At 46.2% G+C, this 26191-nt stretch overlaps 1 protein-coding gene across 1 annotated transcript in view; it reads left to right on the top strand.

The window, feature by feature from the left end:
- Positions 1 to 26191, top strand: part of scara5 (scavenger receptor class A, member 5 (putative)) — a gene marked incomplete at its 3' end in the record, with an annotated part of 446945 nt that overhangs the window by 35171 nt on the left and 385583 nt on the right. The window contains exon 3 of the mRNA XM_084314185.1: positions 22737 to 22865. Coding sequence (XP_084170311.1) covers positions 22737 to 22865 — 129 coding nt within the window. The remainder of the gene's footprint in view (positions 1 to 22736; positions 22866 to 26191) is intronic.

The following is a 26191-nucleotide window of genomic DNA, read 5'->3' as shown; positions in this document are numbered from 1 at the left end:
CTTGTTATATAAGACCTGCAGGGGTGGTAGTGCAATACCCGTAGTACGCTCAGCTGAGCGCACCACTCTCTGTAGGGCCTTCTTGTCCTGTGCCTTGTTGTTTCCATACCAGGCAGTGATGTTTCCAGTCAAGATGCTCTCTACAGCTCCGGAGTAGAAGGACTGGAGTATCTTCCCCGATACTCTGAACTTCCTTAACTTGTCTCAGGTGGTAGAGGCACTGCTTCGCCTTTTTTACGACTGAGTCTATGTGTGTTGTCCATGTCGGGTCCTCTGAGATGTGGACCCCCAGATACTTAAAGCTCTTCACAGCAGACCTGTTGATGTTGATGCAGTCCAGCCTTTCTCCCCCTCTCCTGTAGTCCACGACTCGATACTCATGTACTGTATTATATCATGACTGCAAAACATCTGAATATCAAAACCATTCCAAGTCACTTCACTCTAAAACTAGAGTCGGTGCCCTTGAGTGAGGCGTTCCATCTCCAAGGTCGCTTTCAGACCGGTAGACAACGTTGTAGAATTTTTCGTTTGGTCTGGTTAGCGGTCACACTTCACTTTATCAATTGCACCAGTCCTCGACCTGGCATATCGCGCGGTGAAGGGAACGGCTCCCGCCTACCTCCGGTCAATGGTCTTTAACTACACACCCTCAAGACCCCTCCGCTCTACATCCTCTGGCCGCCTCAGACCCACTCCTATCAGAGCTCCGGGAGGGTCATCAAAGAGAAGCTGCCTATTCTCGGTCCACAATGGTGGAATGAATTTCCCACCACAGTTAGGACAGCCGAATCCCGACCAATCTTTCGCTGTCTACTAAAAACACACTTCTTCAATCAATATCTGAAATGGAAGAAAAAAAAACAATGAAAAAAAAAATCTAACCTTCTTACTGTCTATAGTTGCACTCCTCCTACTACTAATATGTCTTATGTCTATGCACTCAATACTGCAGCGCCCAAGTTTCAGCACTGTTTGAAGATTGAACCTTCCTGCTGACTTGTCGTACAGAAGAACTTAAGTCGCTTTGGATAAAAGTATCAGCTAAATGACAAAATGTAAATGTACTATACGTTTTCCAATTCATTGTCTGTAATTAACTATGCACCACTGTCTAGGCTACTGTCACATGACTTATCTACAAGGTATCTGCTTAGTATCACAACATTCCTATTTTGAACTCCCCAACTGCGAAGATATATAAAGTTATGATAAGGAAAATCGCACATTTGGAAGTATAGGGAAAACTGCCCAATCAGCTTCATTAAATGCATGATTCTTCGGGTCCCTGCCTTTGGTCTGGTTTGCTTTCACACCTCAAGTAAACCGCTCCAGGGTTCACTTATGTGTTCACTAGGGGGAACTGAGACTTGTGTTTTCAGGCGGACCAGAGTTTGGTTGTTCTCCCTCAACAGAGTTCCAATGAGCTTTCAAACCACCCCAAACCAACGGGTCAAAACTAACCAGGATTCTGTTTAAAACGGACCAACCAGCTGCAGGTGTGAAAGTGCCATCAGTGTCCTTGTGGAGCTGTTTAGTCGCCTACAGTAGTAGTTCTCAGCCGTCTTCATGTCAAGGACATCCTGTCCAGACTCTCATCTGGCCAGGAGATACTCCTCTCTCTGTATCTCTGCTCTCTCTCTCTCTTTTTCTCTCTAATTTCAGCAGCTTTCCTGTTTCCATATTTGGTGATATTCCTGTCCCCAACTCATGGTTCATCCAATTCACCTGCCCAGTCTGCACAGCTGCCTCCCATCGGCCCATCAACCCAACAGTACATCTACTCTGGTGTTCCACCCAGATCGTAGACTCAGTTCTCAGAAATATCTGCTCTGCCCCAACTCTCCTCTGGACCCCTGCCACAGCCTGCTTTCCCCCCACTCTCCCTGGACTCTGCCCAGTCCTTTCTCCTGGTCCCCCCCCCCAGCCTGGACATTATATAAAAACGCACCCAGTATTTGGTTTTATCTGCCTGTCTACCGGTCTGTCCGTGTGCTGCACCTGGGTTCCCTGTGCTAGCCATAACATGTCCACACCAATACGCATCAGAGCGGCGGGTGTTCCCCCCATTTGATTAGATTTGGTTTCAGGAACCCCATCAGAGAAGATATTGGTTACTTACTCCAGAATTCCATAACTGTAGGTGGAGAGATAACATTGGAGAGAGTGAAACCTATGATCAGAGTAGTCTCTCTTATTGTATACCTTCTCTAATTTTTACGAGAGGCTTTTCATTAACTTTTATTTAACCAGGTTAAACCCATTGAGATTAAAATATCTTTTCCAAGAGCGACCTGGCCAAGAATGGCAGCAGTACAGCAGTTTCATACAACACATCTACACACACACAACCAGATCAGCTAATTTTTTCGATGCTCTGCGCAGCTCATTTAGTGATAGATTGTTGATGCCTCAATGCTCTACTGAGCGATTGAGAAGGTGCTTTGTTCCTGCTGGGGTATAAAAAAAAAATTACGAACACCGATAGGACTGTGTTGAGAGGCTCTCCTATTGTGTTGTGTATCCTGTATTGTATCATGTAACTGTTTCTTTCATGTTTGTATATTTGTATTCGCTCTGGTGGCAAACCATGTTTCCCCTCTGGGATTAAGAAATAAACCATACCATACCATATAGGGGTGTAACGATGCAACCTCACAATGATTAATTTCGATTACGATTATTCAGGCAACGATTCAATGCATCATGAAATCTCTTCATTTGACCACGATTCGATTCATTTTCTATCAGTTAATTTCCCCAAAATGTTTGAATACACAAATGTGGCTGGGGGAACTGATTTACTCAGCATGAATGGACTATAGGTCAATAAAAACAATACACGACAACAACAAAAACATAATTATTATTTGTTTGATTAATTTCGATTATAATCGATTCTAACATATTCAAATCGATGCAGTTGAATCGTCACATTAGAATCGATGCATTTCGATGTATCGTTACACCCCTAATACCATACCATTTCTTTAGCTTACACCATTCGGGCAGCAAGGTGGTGTAGTGGTTAACACTGTCGTCTCACAGCTAGAAGGTCCAGGGTTCGATTCCCGTTTGGGGACCAGGTTGCTGCGTTGCCAGTTACCCAGGTGGGGTATCTCCCGGGCCTTTCTGTGTGGAGTTTGCATGTTCTCCCCGTGCTCACAAGGGTTTCCCCTCCCGATAAGATAAACCCAATGGAAAAACATGCAGAACAGATCGCTAACGCTGTTGCGTCCTTGACGAAGACGGACAGGAGCACTTGGATTGGTCCCCGGGCGCTGCCCCATGCCGCAGCCCATGTCTGCTTCCGGTGTTCTGCCGAATTCTACTACCTCCTCGAAAACTGCTGCCGTAGCGCGAATCGCCTATATCTTTTGACAGCTGGGTGACGTCACCCTATAGTTCACTCCGAACTCCAACAGGTGTACCGACATGTTATCATCTACAAATACATTCAGCTGCAAAGCCAATTACATGCAAATATTTACATGCTTATACAGTTCAAAAGGTGCAATGAAAAACATATGTTTAAGATATTGTTTAAGATATATCAACAAGACTCAACATGACGTTCGTCAGCAAGGTGGCAGAATATTGTGAGTGAACGATTGTGGGTCATGCGCATGCGTGCGCAAGCACAGGAGCGCTGGCAGCAGAATTCGAGGAAGAGTAGAATTTTGCAGAACACCGGCTGCCCTTTGGTGGAAGGACGACGGGATGGGTCAAACGCAGAGAGGAACATTTCATCGGCGACCCAAAAAAGAATAAATTGCATGTGTGTGTATCTGTGTGTGCTGCCCATCGCACATGTGTGTGTCACTGCATGACGACATTGTCAATGTGTGCAATGAATAAAGACTTCTTCAAAGTCCAAATTGAATGCTTTTTTAAATTCATTAAGAGAGACTAGATCCTGGGGCGGCCGGGTAGCGCAGCGGACTCAGCGTCTGTCTACCACCACATAGACAGTGGGATCGAATCCAGCTGTGGTGCTTCCGGGTTGGCCGACCATCCATACTAACACAATTGGCAGTGTTAGCGGGTGGGAAACCCAGCGAGGGTGGGTCCTGGTCGGTGTAAACAGCAACTCCTACAGTTCGGTCCGGGCACCTGCACAGCAAGGGAAAGATCTAGGAGAGGTAGTGTGACCTTCCACACGTTACACTCTCCCAGTGAGAGTCCGCGATGCCAGGTGAAAAGAAGCGGTGGGCTGGCTACACATGTGTCGGAGGAAGCATGTGATAGTCTTCGCCCTCCCAGACCGACGGTAGGGGGTAGAGTGCGCAACGACCAGGAAGGGGATTGGGAATTGGCATAACGACTAACATTGGGATGGGAGAAAAACGGAAAAAGAAAGATAATAAAAAATTAAAATAAAAAAAGAGAGACTAGATCCTGGAGTTTACGTTAATCTTGCAGACTATTCCATCCAGATGGTGCAGAAGACATAAAAGCCTTCTTTCCTAATTCAGTCCAAACTCTAGGAACAGTTATAAAGTGTCCTGAGACTACACAGAATGGCCTAATAGATAAAAACATACAAACGACTAAGCCAACGTCTTGACAGAGCAGGCCAATTGACTTTGGAATACAATATACAATGATGAGTGAGGGCTCTACAGTTTGCAACAAACCTTGATATACAGTATCCAAAGTGCCATGATATACATTATCCAACATATGGTGACAATGGGCTGATGTGAATGAAATAGTGTAATTAAACTATTCTCTGTTTGAAAAACCACTGGCCCAGTGTTAGAATCCACATAGTGATCAGCCTCTACAGGTATGTGCCAGAAATGACAAATTGTATACCGAAGTGAAATACTGCTTTTGAGATGACTCATGTTCTTTTGGGTTGATTTCTCAAAGTATTTTCGAAGCAGAGTTGAGTTGTGGACACATGCACATTGCACAAGCATATAACTAGGACACAGACACACGCTAATACTTGTGTACTACTGTACGTGTACAGTATATACTATGAGTTATAGTAACTGCTCCTCTGTGAGGCTTGTGTAAATCAAATCAAATGTATTTGTATAGCCCGAGATCACATGGCATAGAAACATCACAAGAAACATCACAAAAGATCAAAAACAAAAACCACCATAAAATCAAAATATGCAACACTCCCAGACTTTCCCCAATGAAGATAAGGAACGACTCACTAAAAACCTAGCAATAGAAAATAAAAGCGCCACAGGTGGCGTGGAGGAGAGGAGCCTCAGATGGGCGGTTCAAAGGGGATCCCCCAACTTGGATGTCGGTGATAATATAGTGTTATAATGGATGATAGATGGATGGAGAATAGAACAGGCGAATAATTGATACAGTATGAATGTATATATATATACATGTAATGAAACACATATATATACACAAGGTAACTATAGTCAACTATAATCAACTTTATTGTTTTTAAATGTGCTTTATAAATAAAGTGGATTGGATTGGATAGTATCTAAGGTACACACGATTTTTATTTTTTATTTTAATAAATAGAGCGAAGGACAAGAACAAAACAGAAAGCATCGGAAAACGAAGGGAGATGTAGAGTGGATCCATCGCGCCTGTGGTAGTCAGACGTTCAGAACCGGTTTGAGGAAGAATAGCCGCTGCTGTCGACGCTGTTGGCCACATCAAGGACGGCCACAGGGGGGATCACAGCACCTTGACCATCACACCACCATGACCCCACGGGGTGGGACCAGAGAGACAGGGCCAGGGGTTAGAGAGCTCCCGTGTTCGCAATAGGCAGACATAGGAGCAATAAATACATGTAATAAGCATATATTATATGCATACATAGTAGCTATTGAATCAAGGTATATAACTTTTTTTTTAAATTATAGTAATAAATAGAACTAAGAACAAAGAGGCATATGTCAACTTGACTGAGGGCGACGTAGGGTGGATCCATCGCACCTGTGGTAGTTGGAACTGGTTTGAGGATGAATAGCCGCTGCAGTCGAGCTCTTTGGAGGATACTAGGCCTGTATCACTCCTGGGGTCATCCAGCATAACTCTTGATTACTTTGTACTCTGTTTTGAGCTAAATAAACCTGTGTTAACTAAGAAAAGATGGCGCTGCTACGTCCGGCCGCCGTTCTGTTAGCTCCGTCGAGACTGTGCTTACTTTTGTTAATTTTTATAGTTTTAAGAATTTCATTTGTACCAACTGTTGGTGCATTAAATGTGTATGACCGTCAGTCACTCATTGACATTGGATTAAGGAAAACTTACCGACTGGATTGCTCTCTGAATCGGCTCGCTGAAGAACAACAATGGCCAGCTGAGATCCTTTGTTGCGGCCCACGCAAGTTTCACGTTTCTTTAATAGTTGTCATACAGAAGTACAGAATACTTTCATACAAAATGCTTCTTAAGAAAGGCGGTTAGGTGGCCGAGCGGAGATTGCGTTCGTCACCAACCCCGGAGATGTGAGCTGGATTCGCCTGTTCGAATCCAGCTCACAGCTCCGGGGTTGTCACCAGCTTGGCTGGCCGTCTGCACTAATACAATTGGCTGTATTAGAGGGTGGGAGAAGCTGGCGGGGTGGGTCCGGGTCGTTGTAAACAGCGACTCCTACAGTTCGGTCGGGGCGCCTGCTAAGCGCGGATAGGACTTGAGGGGGATAGTGTGATCCTCCCACACGCTACGCCCTCTCGATGAGAATCCACGCTGCCAGGTGAAAAGAAGCGGTGATTGGCTGGACGTGTGTCGGAGGAAGCACGTGGTAGCCTCCACTCTCCCAGATGATCTGACTGTGGGGGGTAAGTGCGCAGCGACCAGGAAGGGACTGGGAATTGGCATACGACTAACATTGGGATGGGAGAAAATCGGAGGAAAATGGAGGGGGAAAAAGATAAATAAAAAAAAAAAAAAATGCTTCTTACTGTTACACTCCAGAGACTGTGCAAGACAAGATAGTATCAAATAACATAGTATAGCATGTAAATTAGAAGTAGAAAATTAGGTCACAGTGTTCAGTATTCAGCAAGGAACGGGGGAGAAGGCGAGGAAGGGGAGCCGGCGTCCGAAACGGACTGAGATCCAGGCGTCACAGAACGACATTGCCCAGCATTCATTCATTCATTCATTCATTCATTCATTCATTCAGCATATTGTTGGCCAATGTGCAATCAATAGGAAACAAACTGGACGACATCAGAGCACGGATTCAATTCCAGAGGGACATTCGAGACTGCAACGTCTTTTGTTTCACCAAGACTTGGTTGACTCTGGATGTCCCAAACCATGCAATACATTTACATTTACATTTAGTCATTTAGCTGACGCTTTTATCCAAAGCGACTTACAAGTTCTGTACGACAAGCCATCAGGAAGAGCACAACTCTATCAGCTGAGTAACAATGTTCATCAAAGTGTTGAGTGCTACAGTGTAGGTTAGTTTATTAGGACAAGTGCATGACAGTATGGTTAGTTAGGGTTAGATTTTTTTTTTTTTTTTTTTTTTTAATTCAGATAATGGTTGAAGAAGTGAGTCTTTAGTCGACGGCGAAAGATTGGACGTGTTTCGGCTGTCCTAACTGGGGTGGGTAGTTCATTCCACCATTGTGGGGCAAGGACTGAGAATAGGCGACTTCTCTTTGATGACCCTCCCGGAGCTTGGATAGGAGTAGGTCTGAGGCGGCCAGAAGATGCAGAGCGTAGGGGTCTTGAGGGTGTGTAGTTAGAGACCATTGACCGGAGGTAGGCGGGAGCAGTTCCCTTTGCCGCACGGTATGCTAGGTCAAGGGCCTTGAAGCGGATTCGTGCAGCAATGGGGAGCCAGTGCAGGTCCCTAAGAAGTGGGGTGACATGGGCCGACTTCGGTAGGTTTGAGATCAGGCGGGCCGCTGCGTTCTGAATGAGTTGAAGAGGCTTAGTGGCAGTGGCCGGGAGGCCAGCGAGCAGTGCGTTGCAGTAGTCGAGGCGGGAGATGACTGTTGATTGGACGAGGAGTTGGGTGGCTTCTTTTGTCAGGAAGGGGCGTATCCTTCTGACGTTGCTCAGGAGGAATCGGCAGGTTCTGGTTGTCGCTGCGATGTGAGCAGAGAAGTTCAACTGGTCGTCGAGGACAACACCAAGGTTCTTGGCGGTCGGGGACGCGGTCACAGCTGCATTCTCGACTGTGATGGAAAGGTCGGTCAGGGGGGAGGATTTGGCCGGCAGGTGGAGCAATTCTGTTTTGCTTAGGTTCAGTTTGAGGTGGTTGGTCGTCATCCAGGCGGAGATGTCGGACAGACAGGCCGAGATCCGCTCAGAGACGTGGATATCTGAGGGAGGGAAGGAGAGGAAGAGTTGAGTATCGTCGGCATAACAGTGGTAGGAGAAGCCATGAGACGTGATAATGTTACCCAGTGATTTAGTGTAGAGGGAGAAGAGAAGGGGTCCTAAAACCGAGCCCTGGGGGACACCCGTCCGCAGGGGGCGGGTGGCCGACAGGGTCCCTCTCCATGACACTTGGTAGGAGCGGTCATTGAGGTATGATGACAACCATGTCAGCGCAGAGCCAGCCACTCCCATTCCTGCGAGGGCCGCGAGGAGGATCTGGTGGTTGACTGTGTCGAAGGCTGCAGATAGATCTAGGAGAATCAGGACAGAGGAGAGGCCTTTCGCTTTTGCTAAGTGAAGTGCCTCTGTGACCGCAATGAGGGCTGTCTCTGTGGAGTGACCAGTCCTGAAGCCTGACTGATTAGGGTCTAGGAGGTCATTCTGTAAGAGATAAGCAGTAAGTTGGTTGGATACAGCACGTTCAAGTGTTTTAGAAAGGAAGGAGAGAAGAGAGACAGGACGGTAGTTGCCTATGACGGTAGGGTTCAGGGATGGTTTTTTTATGAGGGGCGTGACTCTGGCTTGTTTTAGGGAGGTGGGGACCACCCCCGAGTTGAGTGAGGAGTTGATGGTTGCAGTTAGGAATGGGAGGATGTCTGGTGCTATGGACTGGAGGAGTGGGGAAGGTAGCCGGTCCAGCTGGCATGTAGTCGGACGGTTCGACGTTACCAGTGTCAGGGTCTCGGCTTCTGTAATGGGAGAGAAAGATGACAGAGTGAAGGATGAGGTTCTCGATTCAGCATTTGGAATGGGTGGGGGTTGGGAGAAGGATCTGCGGATGTTCTCCACTTTTTCCTCAAAGAAGATCGCAAAGTCTTCGGCAGAGAAAGATGAGGGAGGGGGGGGTGGGGGGGGGAGTGAGGAGGGAGGACATGGTAGCATGCAGTTTGCGAAGATTCTTGGCAGAGGCCTCGATCCTATGGTGAAAGAAAGAAGCTTTGGCATTAGTAATGGTTTTGGAGAATGTTAACAAGAGGTTGTGATATGTGTCGATGTCAGCAGTGAGGCGTGACTTTCTATACTTCCTTTCAGCTGCTCTCAGGACCTGTCTTTGTTCTCTCACTGGATCTGTCAGCCATGGACTGGGTGGGGAACGGCGGGGAGGTTTCTCAACGAGGGGACAGAGCTTGTCGAAGGAGGTTGCAAGGGCTGAGAGGAGGGTGGAGGTTGCCATCTCTGTGGAGAGAGCAGAGAAGGTGTCACTCAAAGGTAGAGTGGATAGTATGTCAGAGGAGAGGGTGGAGGGGGATAGGGAGGGCAGGTTGCGTCTGAGTGAGACGGTTTGAGTTGGGGTGAAGACCTTTCGGTTAAGCATGAGAGTTAGTGAGAAGGATATGAAGGAATGGTCAGATACATGTAGGGGAGTTACCGTGGTGTTAATGATGCTGGAGTTACGTGAAAATATGAGATCCAAGGAGTTGCCTGCTTTGTGGGTGGGAGGCATGGCAGTGGGAGTCAGGTCAAATGATTGTAGGAGGGAGACTACTATGACTGACTGAGATGAGTCAGGCAGGTTGAAGTCGCCCAATAGAAGGAGAGGGGTACCATCTTCCGGTAAGGAGCTTAGAAGCATGTCCAGCTCATCTGTGAAGTGATCGAGCGGACCTGGAGGGCGGTAGAGTGTAACAATGGTGAGATTGAAAGGATTAGAGACAGATACTGCATGATATTCAAAAGAGGAGAGTGACAGTGCTGGGAGGGGTGTTACGTTTGTAGTCCATGAAGGAGATGTCATGAGGCCAGTGCCTCCACCCCGCCTGGAAGGTCGAGGTGTGTGAGTGAAGTTATAGTTTGTAGATAATGCTGCAGGTGTTGATGAGTTATTGGGGGTTATCCAGGTCTCAGTTAGAGCCAGGAGCTGCAGATTTTGACTATGGGCGTAGGCAGTAATGAAGTCAGCTTTCTTGACTGCTGATTGACAATTCCATAGGCCTCCCTGTACTGTGACAGGTGTATTAGTGGCTGTAGGAGGGTAGGATAGATTAGCCGGGTTGCTAGCAAACTGCCGTGGGTGGGTTGAGTCTGTTCTGGGGGAGCAGATTGTAGAACCGGCAGATAACTTTTTCTTTCTCCGCAAGGACCGAACGGCAGAAGAATCACTAAAGACGAGAGGAGACGGCGTAGCTTTCATGGTAAACAAGGAGTGGTGCGATCCATGCAACGCAAAGGAATTGTCTAACCACTGCTCCCCAGACCTGGAGTTTATCACCATCAAATGCCGACCCTTCTTTCTTCCAAGGGAGTTAACGTCCATCATCCTGATCGGAGCGTATATTCCACCACATGCAAACCACATGCAAACATGCAAGGAGATGTCATGAGGCCAGTGCCTCCACCCCGCCTGGAAGGTCGAGGTGTGTGAGTGAAGTTATAGTTTGTAGATAATGCTGCAGGTGTTGATGAGTTATTGGGGGTTATCCAGGTCTCAGTTAGAGCCAGGAGCTGCAGATTTTGACTATGGGCGTAGGCAGTAATGAAGTCAGCTTTCTTGACTGCTGATTGACAATTCCATAGGCCTCCCTGTACTGTGACAGGTGTATTAGTGGCTGTAGGAGGGTAGGATAGATTAGCCGGGTTGCTAGCAAACTGCCGTGGGTGGGTTGAGTCTGTTCTGGGGGAGCAGATTGTAGAACCGGCAGATAACTTTTTCTTTCTCCGCAAGGACCGAACGGCAGAAGAATCACTAAAGACGAGAGGAGACGGCGTAGCTTTCATGGTAAACAAGGAGTGGTGCGATCAATGCAACGCAAAGGAATTGTCTAACCACTGCTCCCCAGACCTGGAGTTTATCACCATCAAATGCCGACCCTTCTTTCTTCCAAGGGAGTTAACGTCCATCATCCTGATCGGAGCGTATATTCCACCACATGCAAACACTGGGGTCGCACTCTCGAAGCTACACCACGAGGTAAATAAACTTCAGACAGCTAATGTTGACGCTGCTATTTTGGTTTTGGGCGACAGCGCAAGTCTTAAAAAGGTGTTGCTGAATTTCTATCAGCATGTGACCTGTCCCACCAGAGGCGAGAACATATTAGATCATTGCTACTCGCAATTTAAGAATGGCTACAAGTCACAGGCTCTTAGTCCATTCGGCAAGTCGGACCACGCCGCCATCTTTCTTTTGCCAAAGTATAAACAAAGTATCACGCGCGCACCGGTAGTATCGCGAGAGGTTAAGTGTTGGACTGTGGAGTCAGAGGAGACGCTCCAGGCTGCACTTGAATGCACAGACTGGAGTGTGTTCTGTGATAACACAGCCAATATTAACGACTACACTGAAACGGTGCTTGACTTTGTCTGTACTCTGTTAGAAGAAACAATCCCCTCTACCACAATTAGAGTTTACCCAAATCAAAAGCCCTGGGTAGATAAATCCGTCCGTGAGGCTCTGAAAGTGCGCACCTCAGCCTACAACGGCGGGCTTGTGACAGGCTGACTCTAGAGGTATGTGGCAGGGCCTCAGAACGATGACAGATTACAAAGGCACCTCCCTCAAGCTGAACAGTGACATCTCCTTAGCAAATTATCTCAATACCTTCTATGCGAGGTTTGAGGCTGTGAATAACAACACCAGCCTACAAACCACTGCAATAGAGGGGGGGCACTGCTGATGGAGACTCAGTGTTCAGGATAACAGAACATGAGGTGAGGAGGACCTTCAAAAAAGTTAATATCAGGAAGGCAGTAGGACCGGACAGCATCCCCGGCCGCGTCCTAAAAGTCTGTGCCGACCAACTGGCCCCGGTATTCACTGACATATTTAACCTGTCCTTAGAACAGGCTGTCATCCCCACCTGTCTGAAGAAGTCCACCATTATCCCTGTACCCAAAAAATCGACGCCCGCTTGCCTCAACGACTACCGCCCTGTAGCTCTCACCTCCATAGCCATGAAGTGCTTTGAGAAGCTAGTGAAGGGCTACATCTGTTCCTCCCTCCCCATCAACCTGGACCCCCTGCAATTTGCATACCGCCCCAACAGGTCCACGGAGGACGCCATAGCCCATGTGCTGCACACAGCAGCATCACACCTGGACAAGAGGCAGGGGAACTATGTGAGAATGCTGTTCATCGACTACAGCTCAGCATTCAATACCATAGTCTCCTCCAAACTCATAGCCAAGCTCAGGGACCTGGGCTTGTACTATGATCTCTGCCAGTGGGTCTTGGACTTCCTGACAGGTAGACCCCAGGTGGTGAGAGCAGGCAACTGCACCTCCTCATCCATCACGCTCAACATAGGGGCCCCCCATGGCTGTGTTCTGAGCCCCCTCCTCTACTCCCTGTACACGCATGACTGTGTGGCACAGCGGAACAACAACACAATCATCAAATTTGTTGATGACACAGTAGTGGTGGGCCTGATCTCTGCAACGACGAGAGGGCCTACCTGGAAGAGGTAGAGAATCTGTCGCAGTGGTGTCAGGAGAACTGCCTCTCCCTGAACGTCAGCAAAACAAAAGAGATGATCATCAACGGGGCACCGGTTGAGAGAGTGAACAGTTTCAAGTACCTCGGAGTCCACATATCCACTAGGGATGTGCATCTCCTCACTGAGGCCGATGCGATGCGCATCTCAATACGGTGCCAACGATACGATACATTAACGATACATTTGAAGCACCGGGCGATGCGATACGATTCACCCCCTGTTGAGATACGATTCGATACGATTTGATTCAACATAATACGATTCGGGGGTGATACGATGCGATTCAACACGATGCAAAATAATAACATTTTATGGTATGACAGAGGATTTGGTTGTATTCCTTATATGCAGCTTATATTATTATTAAAAATAAAAGAATCTACTGTAAGACAATTTATATAAAAACTCTTGGGTGCCTAAGAAGACTTTTGCATAAACTGTCTTTCTATCCACTTTAGCTAAAAACACGAGAGAGAGAGAGAGAGAGAGAGAGAGAGAGAGAGAGAGAGAGAGAGAGGAGAGAGAGAGAGAGAGAGAGAGAGAGAGAGAGAGAGAGAGAGAGAGAGAGAGAGAGAGAGAGAGAGAGAGAGAGAGAGAGAGAGAGAGAGAGAGAGAGAGAGAGAGAGAGAGAGAGAGAGAGAGAGAGAGAGAGAGAGAGAGAGAGAGAGAGAGAGAGAGAGAGAGAGAGAGAGAGAGAGAGAGAGAGAGAGAGAGAGAGAGAGAGAGAGAGAGAGAGAGAGAGAGAGAGAGAGAGAGAGAGAGAGAGAGAGAGAGAGAGAGAGAGAGAGAGAGAGAGAGAGAGAGAGAGAGAGAGAGAGAGAAGTCAACAACACGGAGCCAGGCTGGATGGATGCATGAAGCGATATAATTAAGAAACTAATAACCAATAATGTGAAGTTATCTTTGAACCCCTGTTGTCAAGCGTCTTCAATATACCCCTCCCCACTAATGGTACTGGTGTTGCAGAGTCACGTTAGTTGGACACTAGTTTAGCGTTAGCTGAATGGCTAACTGGCGTTAGCCAGAGGCTACTAGCGTTAGCATGTTGATCAATTCTATTCATGTCTCCTCGACTTCCACTGTTTGTTGATAACTGTGACGTGGCTCTCGCCTTATGTAGTAGCGAAGCAATAGTATCTGCTGTGTGTGTGCAGTCACAGTGCACTGCTGACAAGTGGATGAGAGGAAATATATGAATGCATCGGTTTTTGACCGATGCAAAGACGCTACAACAAGATGCATCGCGAGTTCAGCCTGACATTTTGCCGATGCGGACATATTCCACCGGTGCACTCGCATCGTGAGCGTGTATGCCGGCGCACCGATGCAAATCGATGAATCGTCACATCACTAATATCGACACACATTGACAGTGTTGTGAAGAAGGCACGGCAACGCCTCTACTTCCTCAGGCGCCTAACCAAGTCAGTCAGAAGATCCTTAGGAACTTCTACTCATGCACAATAGAGAGCATCCTGACTGGCAATATCACCACCTGGTTTGGGAATAGCACCGCACAAGACCGTAGCAGACTACAGAGAGTGGCCCGTTCAGCCGAACGCACAATTAGAGGGGGGCTTCCCACTCTCCAGGACATTTACAACAAGCGGTGCATGGGTAAGGCTAAGAGAATTATCAAAGACTCCAGCCACCCAAACAACTGCCTCTTTGAACTGCTGCGGTCAGGCAAGCGATACCGGAGTCTCATGGCAAGCACAGAGAGACTCAGAAGAAGCTTCTATCCTCAGGCCATCAGAATGCTAAATGACAATAACACTATGTAACAACCATCAAATGCACTCACAGCACACACATCCACATGCACACACTCACTTTAAACAAACAACTCACAGCAGCACCCACTTTACCCACTTTAGAACACCTAAACACACTTTATATTTATTGGTAAAGAATTTGCACTACAACCCATACCTCATTACACCGTACTGTAAATTGTACCTAAATTGTACCTCATCCCATTTCTGCTTTGTACTGTATAGTATATTGTATTGTAACTCAGTTACTTCTACTCTGCATTGTACATTGTATATACTGAACACTTTTGTCTACGTGCTTTACTTCTATTTTATACTTGCTATACTTATTTTATACTTATCTATTTTTGTCTCTGTAGCGTAACAGAGCGTAACAGAAAGAAGCATTTTGTATAAAAGTATTCTGTACTTCTGTATGACAACTAATAAAGAAACTTGAACTTGTCTATATTTGACTGAGTCTGGTTAAATTCCTCCACAAGGTCATTATATGAGACATGAGTGGGGTGCCTTGGGCGGTCAGTATCTCTTCTGGCAACCCCACCCGGAATAACAACATCATGAGTTCCCTAGCAATACCTTTGGTTGTCATTGTTCGCAAGGGGATGGCCTCGAGGTACTGGGTAGCATAGGCACCACCAGGATGTATTGATGCCCTCTAGCACTCTTTGGTAGTGGCCCGACCAGGTCCATGGCGATCGTACTAAAGGGAACCGAGATAATGAGGATAGGGATGAGGGGGCTGCGAAGGTGGGGTCTCTGCACCCTCTGCATTAATCCTCCACTGCCTTCTTGACTCCTGGCCAGTAGAACCTCACCTTTATCCACTCCCAGGTGAGCCCCCAGCTGGTGAGTGTGGGCTAACTAGCACAGAGGGGATAGACGGGCAGGGCACCAACAGCAATTCCTGCACCACACCAGCCTTTTTGACAACCCCATTGATAAGCTGACCATCACTTTTGGCGCGAATCCCTTCACTCTACAGTCAGTGCCCTTGAGTGAGGCCTTCCATCTCCAAGGTCGCTTTCAGACCTATAGTTCGGTAGACAACGTTGTAGCATTTTTTATTTGGTCTGGTTAGTGTTCACACTACACTTTATCAATTGCACCATGTCACGGTTGAAGTTTGAGTCGCTGGTTGCGGTGGGAATGGGCACATCCCCTAGTCCCAGGCGAGGTGACTGGTCTCCCCACACTCTTAGCACCTCCAGCAGTCAGTGTTGATCAGGGGCTGGTGACTGAGGTTCAATGGTGCACCTTCCCAGCTCTGGGATTCCTCTGGCCATGGTCATTCCTTGGGGGCAGGGATTGACCTCTGGTTTAGTAGCACTCCATGGGCTGCCTGTTATTTATCGGTCGATGATGATCTTTCAATGGGGGTCAGTTTCTTCCAGCCATGCATTTGTCAGCTGAAGGAGGTTGTGCATCTGTGCTCAGGGAGAGGTGGCCTGACCAAACACCCATTCATGGAACCGCTGTGCCATGGATCTCTGCCTTCAGTTCCCGATTGAGCCGACTGATGGGCTGTCATGTCCTGGTAAGTCCTTTGAGTCATGCCAGACAAAAATGGTGCGATCAGACCCACCCACTGCTCTTCGGGCCACTCTTCTCCGTCAGCTGTCCTCTCGAAGGTTAGGAGAAATGTCTCGTCATCAGCATCATCCTGCTTTTTTGCCCGACACACCTTTTCGGCAAGATTTTCTACCTGTTGTGCAGTGTGTCGCTCCTTTTTAATTCATCCCGCAGAATCTCTGCGGTCTGCAGTCGAACCATCAATGTCTGTTCATGCTGCTGGTGCTGTATCTCTGTGTTTTGGCGTAACGGATATGTGCCGCGATAGTGTGACTACGGCACATAGAAGTGTGTAAAACTCACTCCCCAGAGGCATATAAACCGAGCGCTTAGGGGGGAATTCCCTTCTTGGCGCAACGGTTTGTTATGTCGGCCCCGGTGCAGACGCCCGGGGTTCGACTCCCACTCGAGGCACGGTCGAATTTCGTGGCAGGTGCTAGGTGGCACCTGCTACAGTGGTGCCGTGACCCGGATGCCTTGGGTGGTGTGAGTTTAGGGGGGGTGAATGTAACGGATATGTGCCGCGATAGTGTGACTACGGCACATAGAAGTGTGTAAAACTCACTCCCCAGAGGCATATAAACAGAGCGCTTAGGGGGGAATTCCCTTCTTGGCGCAACGGTTTGTTATGTCGGCCCCGGTGCAGACGCCCGGGGTTCGACTCCCACTCGAGGCACGGTCGAATTTCGTGGCAGGTGCTAGGTGGCACCTGCTACAGTGGTGCCGTGACCCGGATGCCTTGGGTGGTGTGAGTTTAGGGGGGGTGAATGTAACGGATATGTGCCGCGATAGTGTGACTACGGCACATAGAAGTGTGTAAAACTCACTCCCCAGAGGCATATAAACAGAGCGCTTAGGGGGGAATTCCCTTCTTGGCGCAACGGTTTGTTATGTCGGCCCCGGTGCAGACGCCCGGGGTTCGACTCCCACTCGAGGCACGGTCGAATTTCGTGGCAGGTGCTAGGTGGCACCTGCTACATTGGCGCTGTACCAGCATGGCTTCATTGTGTCGAGCCTGCTGCTGTTGCTGCTGAACAATCAGCGTTTTTAAATCTGCTGATTCCATCGCTGTGACTGTGGGTAATTTATGGCTTTCAGCATTCTCCACCATATGTGACACACTTGTGTGGTTGAGTGTTCACTTAACTGGGAACTAGGGCTGGACGGTATGGTCTAAAATGTATATCACAGTATAATTTGAAGCATAGACGGTAACAGTATATATCACGGTATATTAATCTTAAAATGTCTATATAAATGCTTCTGAAGGGGTAAAACACTGGTATGGCAGCTATTACTGTACTATTGTATTACTAGGACATATTTCACATAGTACAGAGGTATTTTAAGAACATTTATTGTGCAAAACTGCAATAGAAAAATGCAAAACCTTTTCTCAAGGTCTGCAGGCAGGTAACGTAACGTAAATAATCAAAAATAATAAAATTATTCTGTTACAGCTGCTGAGCTATACTATATCTAATGAATGGCAATCAAGATCTTCCTTTTTAATGAAATAGGTTTAAGAATCGAATCAGGATTGTTAGCAGAGAGAGAGAGAGAGAGGGATGTGGGAGACAGAGTGAGAGGGAGGGAGGGGGCTGCTGCTAAAGTGGAGCTAACGTTGGCTTGCTGAATCTACATCAACAGGCTGCTAGGAGCTAGCTAACGTTAGTTTTCTGAAGGCTACATCAACAGTTAACATTGCATAAGGTTTTAGCGCGATGTGGGCATTCCAGAATAGCGAGGATGCAAAGCATGTTAGACGATTGGACCCGTCGCAGAGTTTACATTACACATAGAAACTGCGCGACTCGTGAGAGAAGTTGTCACAGCTGTGTGCAACGCAGGGCTAGTTCGCTTCTAGAATTGAAGGTCCGCTCTGTTCTGTGTCTATTATGAAATGACAATTGCGTGTTGACACGCCCAGTACGCAAAGCCTCTGTGCGCCTAAATTATTTTTCCAGTTCGCACATATCTATTTTGCAAGTGAAATAGTCACTGTTGAGCCCTGCCTCAGCAAGCTATGTTAGCTCCGCTTAGCAGCCCCCTCCCTCCACACTGTGGTTACGTCATTGCCATTTTAGAGTTGCTCTACCGGTCACAAGGTATAGTCAAAATCCATACCGTAGCGCAAATTCATACCGTTTATACCGGTTATACCGTCCACCCCTACTGGGAACCATAAATAAACATTTATGAAAATCAAATGTTTTATTGCTGTTTGTGGGATTAATGCACATAGAAATCTCCTGTCCACACTCCAGTAGAGTGGTCGAGGTCTAGTAGCGGGGTTTGGTACACGGAGGCAGGTTTCCGGACAGTCCAGGGATGCGTGTGGCGGAGGGTAGTCAGGCAGGCAGGGGTCATGCATGGAGTGGGTTCTCAGACAGGCAAGGATAGTAGCACACAGCAGGTTCCTCCTTCCAAAACAGATCATACACAACATTAATGTTCTCTCTACTCACGTCCACCATGGATTTGCCGAACAAGGTTCTCCAACTTTCTCTGTGCGTTTGCCCTTTTCTCCCTCTACAATCAGCACGGTAATGAGCCGCAGCTGCACTCCGTGAATTAGACACAGGTGTCCGTTACTCTGGCCAATTGTGGCCATATATGGACATCGGCCTGATGGCTGTACAAGCCGGTTTCATCACCGGAACGCCTAATATGACCAGACACACACAATGGGGAATGCACATATCCAGGGCCGCCTGGGAGAAACGCGAGGCCCTGTGCGAGATTTAAACGCGAGGCCCCCCCCCCCCCCCTCCCCCTAAAGGTTTATATATAAAAAAAAAAATCATACAGTCAACATATTCTTAAATAATAGCGCTGCCCGAGGCTGGGCATGATACAGTCAACATATAGCAAGAGAGAGAGAGAGCGAGAGAGAGCTCCCGTTCTACAGTCAATATACAGTGTTATCGCTTTGTAACACTGTACAAATTTCTCCACAACACACATGTACAAGTGGCAGTAATGCAAAAAATCCAGCAAGGGAAGAAGCAGTGTAGAAAACAGGTGGAGTTTTTGCCTAGCAATGGGAATGCTTTGGCTGTACTGTGTAGATAGAAGTACACACTCTAGTGTTGATGTCTTTGTTTACAAGGCTTCAGGTATGGTTGCTCTGCTACAAACACAGTAGAGCAGCTGTGTGCACATCCAACCTGTTTTAGGCCAGGTGCAGGATAAAACTAAATGTGACTGAAGGAAAAATTGCAATGAACTGACCGACACAATTGACAACTATAAGCAATGCAATGCTCAGAGAGAGAGAGAGAGAGAGAGAGAGTCTGTGATGATCCAGACAGAGAGAGTCTGTGGTCCAGAGAGAGAGAGATGAGTCTGTGGTCCAGACAGAGAGAGAGAGAGATGGGTCTGTGGTCCAGACAGAGAGAGAGAGAGATAAGCAAGACAGCTAAGATGAGCCCCTAAAGGATATTCAACTTTTAATGGAAGAACAAAACAGAAGGAAAAGATAACTTCACAAAGGCAACATGAATATACATAGATCCAAAAGGACAAAGATCAACACTTAAATCCAAAGAGAAGAGGGTCTATACCAGAGAAAACAAAGTAGCAAGGAGCCAACGGCTGACATCAGCTAAATAGGCTAACTGCAAATAGAGTAGCCAGGTACTGACACCAGGTACACACCGTTAGCTACGACAGCTAGCCGGCCCGTTTGGCTCAATATAACGTTAGCTACGTTAGCTAGCCGGCCCGCTTTGGCTCAATATAACATTACCTACGACAGCTAGCCGACCCGTTTGGCTCAATATAACGTTAGCTAGCCGGCCCGCTTGGCTCAACATAACGTCTACGACAGCTAGCCGGCCCGCTAGCTCAACATAACGTTGGCTACGATAGTTAGCCGGCCCGCTAGCTCAACATAACATTAGCTACGATAGCTAGCCGGCCCGCTAGCTCAACATAAGGTTAGCTACGATAGCTAGCCGGCCCGCTGGTCCAACAGAACGTCAGCTACGATAGCTAGCCGGCCCGCTGGCTCCACATAACGTTAGCCAACATAACGTTAGCCACGATAGCTAGCCGGCCCGAGAGAATAGAATAGAGTGGGAATAGAATAGAGTGCATTAAAAACTCACCAAACGTCCAAGAGGATGGAGACAACCGCGTGGAGTTGACGAAGTTCATCTGCCGAACGACCGTCCTCTTCATCTTGGCATAACAATGCTGCACACGCTCTCTCTAGGTTAGCTAACGCTAGTTAGCCTTTAGCTAAGCTACTAGCCGACATGGCTATCCCGACTGAACCACACGTTAGCACTCGATATTATAACGTAGCTAAAGCTAACTAGCTGTCCCTGCCTTTAGCTAAGCCGACATGGCTAGCCTGACTGAACTTTCTAACATGCAACAACTTTCATTTTCAGTCCATCTGCCGAACGACCGTCCTCTTCGTCTTGGCTGGCATAACCTCCAGCGCGAAATAGTCAGACGCAGCTGACGCACGCGGGCCGACTGTACACATGTAACCCCTCCCTTAGTTGAAACCAATAGTCTGTCTGCTGCAGAGCCCCAGAGCTCCAATAGTGTATCTGCAGAGCCGCAGAGCCAGGAACAAGTCGGACACATTCTACAAACGTGTCTAATGTGAAATATATAAGCATATAAGCAAAACTAGATTTGAGGTCTGTGATGAAAAAGGGCCTCGCGGGAAGGGGGGCCTCGCAAAAAAAATTAAATAAATTTAAAAAAAATTATAAAAAAATAATAAAAACATTTTAATTTTTTGTGCGAGGCCCCCCTTCCCGCGAGGCCCTGTGCGACCGCACTGCTTGCACACCCCCTGAGGCGGCCCTGCACATATCTGCACTCTATCACCTCTCCTCTCCTACTTCTCTCCCGGCTGCCACAGTGTTTATACTACTAGTTATAACGGCTCCTCTGTGAGGCTTGTGTACTACTGTACGTGTGTATACTATGATTTATAGTAACGGCTCCTCTGTGAGGCTTGTTGTGAGCTAGATGTGACCAATGGGCCAATCAGAGGAGCTAGATGTGACTGATGGCCCAATCAGAGGAGCTAGATGTGACTGATGGCCCAATCAGAGTAACCCGTGTATATTGTGCAATATTTATTTATTTATTTATTTATTTAATATATATACAAAAGGAAGCATATTGGATATCTGAAATGGCTTGATTTAGTTGATATCCAGGGGGATAGAGATCAAAGGACTTTAGTCATAATTTTCACAACAACAACATTTTGGATAATTTTCAGGGATGCACGATAATTATCGGGCCGATAATTATCGGGCCGATATCAGCAATTATGACGTCATCCCGATAAACCCGATAACGTTATTGATAGCTCCGATAACATATAATAAATTTTTTGGTTAAAAGAAATCCGGTGTGGGTGGATTTGGATGAAGGGCGCTTGTTTTTATTATAGCCTCCTCCCGTTTTGCCAGTACTGTGGTAAAACTGATAGCGTGTGGTTTAGGAACAGGGAGTTTTTCACAAATCCAGCGCTCCCTTTCTTGGCTGTGACGTAGTCACGTTACATTCGGAGACAGACAGTCGATCTGCCAATGACGTCCCACCGCTTGCACCCACCTCTTCTTCTTACCACCAATCAGAAGCTCTCGTTCGTTTATTTACCTCCGGATTGTCAGCCATTACTCTACTCGGAGCTAACGTTATCTCCCCGCCAGCCACATTGACAAGTACCAGCGCTTATTACATTACTGGCAAATGTCTTGTTGCAACGAGCGTTGTCAGCGTCGACTTTAGTAAAATAGACCCAGGCTTTTGAACGTTTCGTTCTGTCCGCCATTATGAGAGCAGAGCTGTCTGTACTCGGCAGCGCAGCACCCGTGTGTGTGTGTGTGTGTGTGTGTGTGTGTGTGTGTGTGTGTGTGTGTGTGTGTGTGTGTGTGTGTGTGTGTGTGTGTGTGTGTGTGTGTGTGTGTGTGTGTGTGTGTGTGTGTGTGTGTGTGTGTGTGTGTGTGTGTGTGTGTGTGTGTGTGTGTGTGTGTGTGTGTGTGTGTGTGACACAGAGGCAGGAGAGATATAGACAACGGCCAACAAGATTAGTTTGCGACGTTTAAATTCCTAAAAAAAAAACTCCATAATTTCTCCAGTACCGATGACGTCGGAGCTTATAAATACTTTAAAAAAAAATTGACAAAAAAAAATATATATATATATATATATACATTTAAAAATATTATAATACAATAAATATCGGTTATCGGCTTGAGGAGCATAAAGTTATCGGTATCGATATCGGTGTCAAAAAATCAATATCGTGCATCCCTAATAATTTTACAGCAACATACCTTCTGTTAAAAAGGTGATTGAAAAACAAGATTCAAGAAAAGGGCTGTCTTCCACAAAATAAACCAGGAAATCCATAGAAGGATGTGGTCTCCTTTCTAGAGCATGACATGTGAACAATGAAAATGTAAAACAGTGGCCAAACTTGACCTTGCTTGATAAAATGTGAAATTGCTGTTTTCTCTTATCCTCCATGTTTAAACATATTACAGTAACCTCCCATGGCCACAGGGTGTCCATCTTCCATAGTGCAGCGTTACATTTAAATGTAATCTTAATCTCTGTTCTCTCTGTTCAGATTCTGGCAAACGGCGCAGGAAGCAGGACCAGTGCTGCAGCCATCTGAACTCCTTGTCGGCCATCAAGTATGCCATTGTGTCCCTCTACATCCTGGTACTTCTCAGTATCTTTGGACTCTGCCTGGCAGGTTAGTGAACTATTGTCTCTCTATATAGTTCTGTCATGGTACTTTCAATATCTTTGTGCTCTGTCTGGCAGGTTAGTAAGCCATCGCCTCCCTCTATATCTTGGTACTTTCAGCATCGTTGGACTCTTCCTGGTAGGTTAATGTGCTATCGTCTCCCTCTATAGGCCTGTCTTGATACTTTCAGCATCGTTGGACTCTTCCTGGTAGGTTAATGTGCTATCGTCTCCCCTATAGGCCTGTCTTGATACTTTCAGCATCGTTGGACTCTTCCTGGTAGGTTAATGTGCTATCGTCTCCCTCTATAGGCCTGTCTTGGTACTTTCAGCATTGTTGGGACTCTGCCTTGTAGGTTAATGTGCTATCGTCTCCCTCTTTAGGCCTGTCTTGGTACTTTCAGCATCGTTGGACTCTGCCTGTTAGCTTAATATGCTATCGTCTCCCTCTATAGCAGGGGTGGCCAACCAGTCAGAGACTAAGAGCCACAAAATTACTGTGGTACCACAAAGAGCCACACCATATACCAGCGTTTCTCAACTTTTTTTTTTCAGTCACGGCACCCTTCATGTGTTTATAGGTCTCACCCTCTGGCCTCTGAAGTTGCTAATGTATTTTTTATTTGGGCCTCACAGGGTTAAAAGTACCCTGTGAGACCCACGGTTGCAAAATTACAAAATCACTTTTAGCCATTTAAAAAAATATATATATTTTATTTAAAAAATGTTAAGCACATGTATAGTCAATTGGTCCTGTTGTTCAGCCTCACAATGCTATTTGATGTGTTTATATGTCCCACCCTCTGGCCTCTGAAGTTGCTAATGTCTTTTTAATTTGGGCCTCACAGGGTTTTAACCTCTTAAGCCAGAGATATACAGTAAAAGTGTATATTTTCAGCATTACGTTTGTTTACCAATGATTTTAACTGTTAGTGAAATATAAGATTATAGAAATCTCAGGGCATTGAGTCGGAAACCGGCGCATATTGACAGGAGGAAGTGGCGCAGCCAAAAGTGAGTGTAGTCTTTTGTGAGTGTAGTCTTTTTCGAATTTCGAAAAACTACCATACCCAGCTCATGCCAGCCCCTGTCAATCATTTGACTTCTGGATTTACTTTTTTATTTCACTTATTTTTTGGGATTATCTCCCACAAACCTGAATGTTATTGCCATAAAACAGAACACAGTTAGTTTCTCTACCTTTCTGTGAATGTCTTGCAAAAAACGGTGTTGCAATACGATGAAAAATGGTGGAGAAATCTACATTATAAAAAAGATGGCAGAATTCAGTACTGTATCTACAAAACCTAAACTAATAAAACTAACAACACAATAAGAAAAAATTACATGAATATAAATGGTTATATGGTTCACACTCTTTCCCCGGTTGGCGGTTTGGAGGGGGATCAGCCCTCCCACTGGATAAGCCCCCCCTCCAGAGACGGAGATACCCCCCAAAGGAGATTCTCCAAGCTTCTCTTCATGTCCAACATTTTGAATTCTTGTCCTTCATATTTGTCCATGTGCACATTTAATGCAACTGCTATTCTAACATAACTCTGAAGAAATAATATAAAAGAAGACTAAACAAGTTTGAAGGGTTTTCACTAGTTCATTGCAGGTTGCAGCTAAACACAAGACCAAACTGTTAAATAGAGCCAGCCATGTTAAGTACTTTGCCAGTTGCTTTCCCTTAACAGCTTGGAAAGTGTTTTTAGGGTGGGACTTCTGCTTCAAGAAATTTGAATCCTTTCATCAAATAATCACCTGTCAAACATGCGATGAGTATTTGAACGATAATCAGATCAGTTGCTGTATTATTCAGATGTGATCAAAATCTATGTTTTCAAACTCCAACCACTTCCTCTGGCAGAAGTCCGTGCGAGAGGGAAGTCAAGAGAGGTAATTTTCTAGACCGTTGCAAACCAGGTCATGCACCATTAACAGACGTGTGTGTGTGTGTGTTTACATCTGGATAGAGCTAAGTCTGTAATAGATGGCATAGTCTTCTACTGGCATACGTTTTGAAAGACAAGCCAGCCAGAAAGCACTGGTTCGATTCCCAGCAATGACGGGAGGGTGTAGCGTCCTCAACCCAGTTTACCCCTAGACAATCTCACATGATCTCACTGTGTACTGTAGTAAACTATGTGTACTGTGGATGTACTGTAATAAACTGTGTACCATAGATGTACTGTAGTATACTGTGTTCTGTAGATGTATTGTAGTAAACCATGTGTACTGTAGGTGCACTGTAGTAAACTGTGTGTAATGTAGATGTAACTTACTGGAGTAAACCATGTGTACTGTAGTACACTGTGTTCTGTAGATGTATTGTAGTAAATCATGTGTACAGTAGATGTACTGTAGTAAACACTGGATGTATTGTAGTAAACCTTGTGTACTTTAGATGTACTGTAGTAAACTCAGTGTACAGTAGGTGTACTGTAGTAACTAAATGTACTGTAGATGCACTATAGTAAACTGTACTGTACATATACCGTAGTAAACTGTGTACTGTAGTCAACTACTGTAGATGTAGGCTACTCAATTAAAGGTGCTATTTGGAATGATCATAAATTCCTTCTAATTAATGACACTGGTGGCCCTTATGTGAACTGCAGTTGGCATGATCAACAAGGAAGATTACAGTGAAATTAAAACCTAAAAGCTAAAATACATAATCCATAATAGACAGAGTACTGTTTTTTGGAAGATGAAACGCTTCTAACTTAGGACAGGTATATCTTACATTTTGGTATTTAAAATGTAGCAGTTATTCTGTGTTAATGTCCTTGTTGAGCTTCACAGAGAGAGAGGCACCCGGGAGCATTAACCCTGTAAGACCCTCGGTTTAAACCTCCCAGCAAAACCCTCCTTTACATATAAATCAGTCCACATGCTGTTATATACAATCCACTCACACATTGGCAATATAATGTGATTATTACATGTAAATTGCTTCCCATAGCACCCTTAATTCTTTAATTTGTCCAGATTGGTTTCCTTGATTTTGAGTCCACCTGGATTCACTCAGAGAGGGAGAGAGGGGGAGAGGGAGAGGGAGAGGGAGAGGGAGGGGGAGAGGGAGAGGGAGAGAGACCAATGACATGAAGGTTAACACACACATGTACAAATACACGTGCACACACGCACTACATCATTGTAGCTGCAGTATAAAAACAACTAAACCGTAGGTAACTCTGGAGATTCTGGGCTGTAACTAAACTCCCATCTCATTCTGGGCAACTGTCTGTTTTAGTTTAGTGCTGAGGACACACACACTCGCATACCCACACACAAGGCCAGATTAAGAATTCAGAGGCCTCTGGG

This window comes from Notolepis coatsorum (genome assembly GCF_963971535.1).
Source record: "Notolepis coatsorum genome assembly, chromosome: 5".
Classification (NCBI taxonomy): Eukaryota; Metazoa; Chordata; class Actinopteri; order Aulopiformes; family Paralepididae; genus Notolepis; species Notolepis coatsorum.
This window is presented reverse-complemented; position numbering and strand designations above follow the sequence as displayed.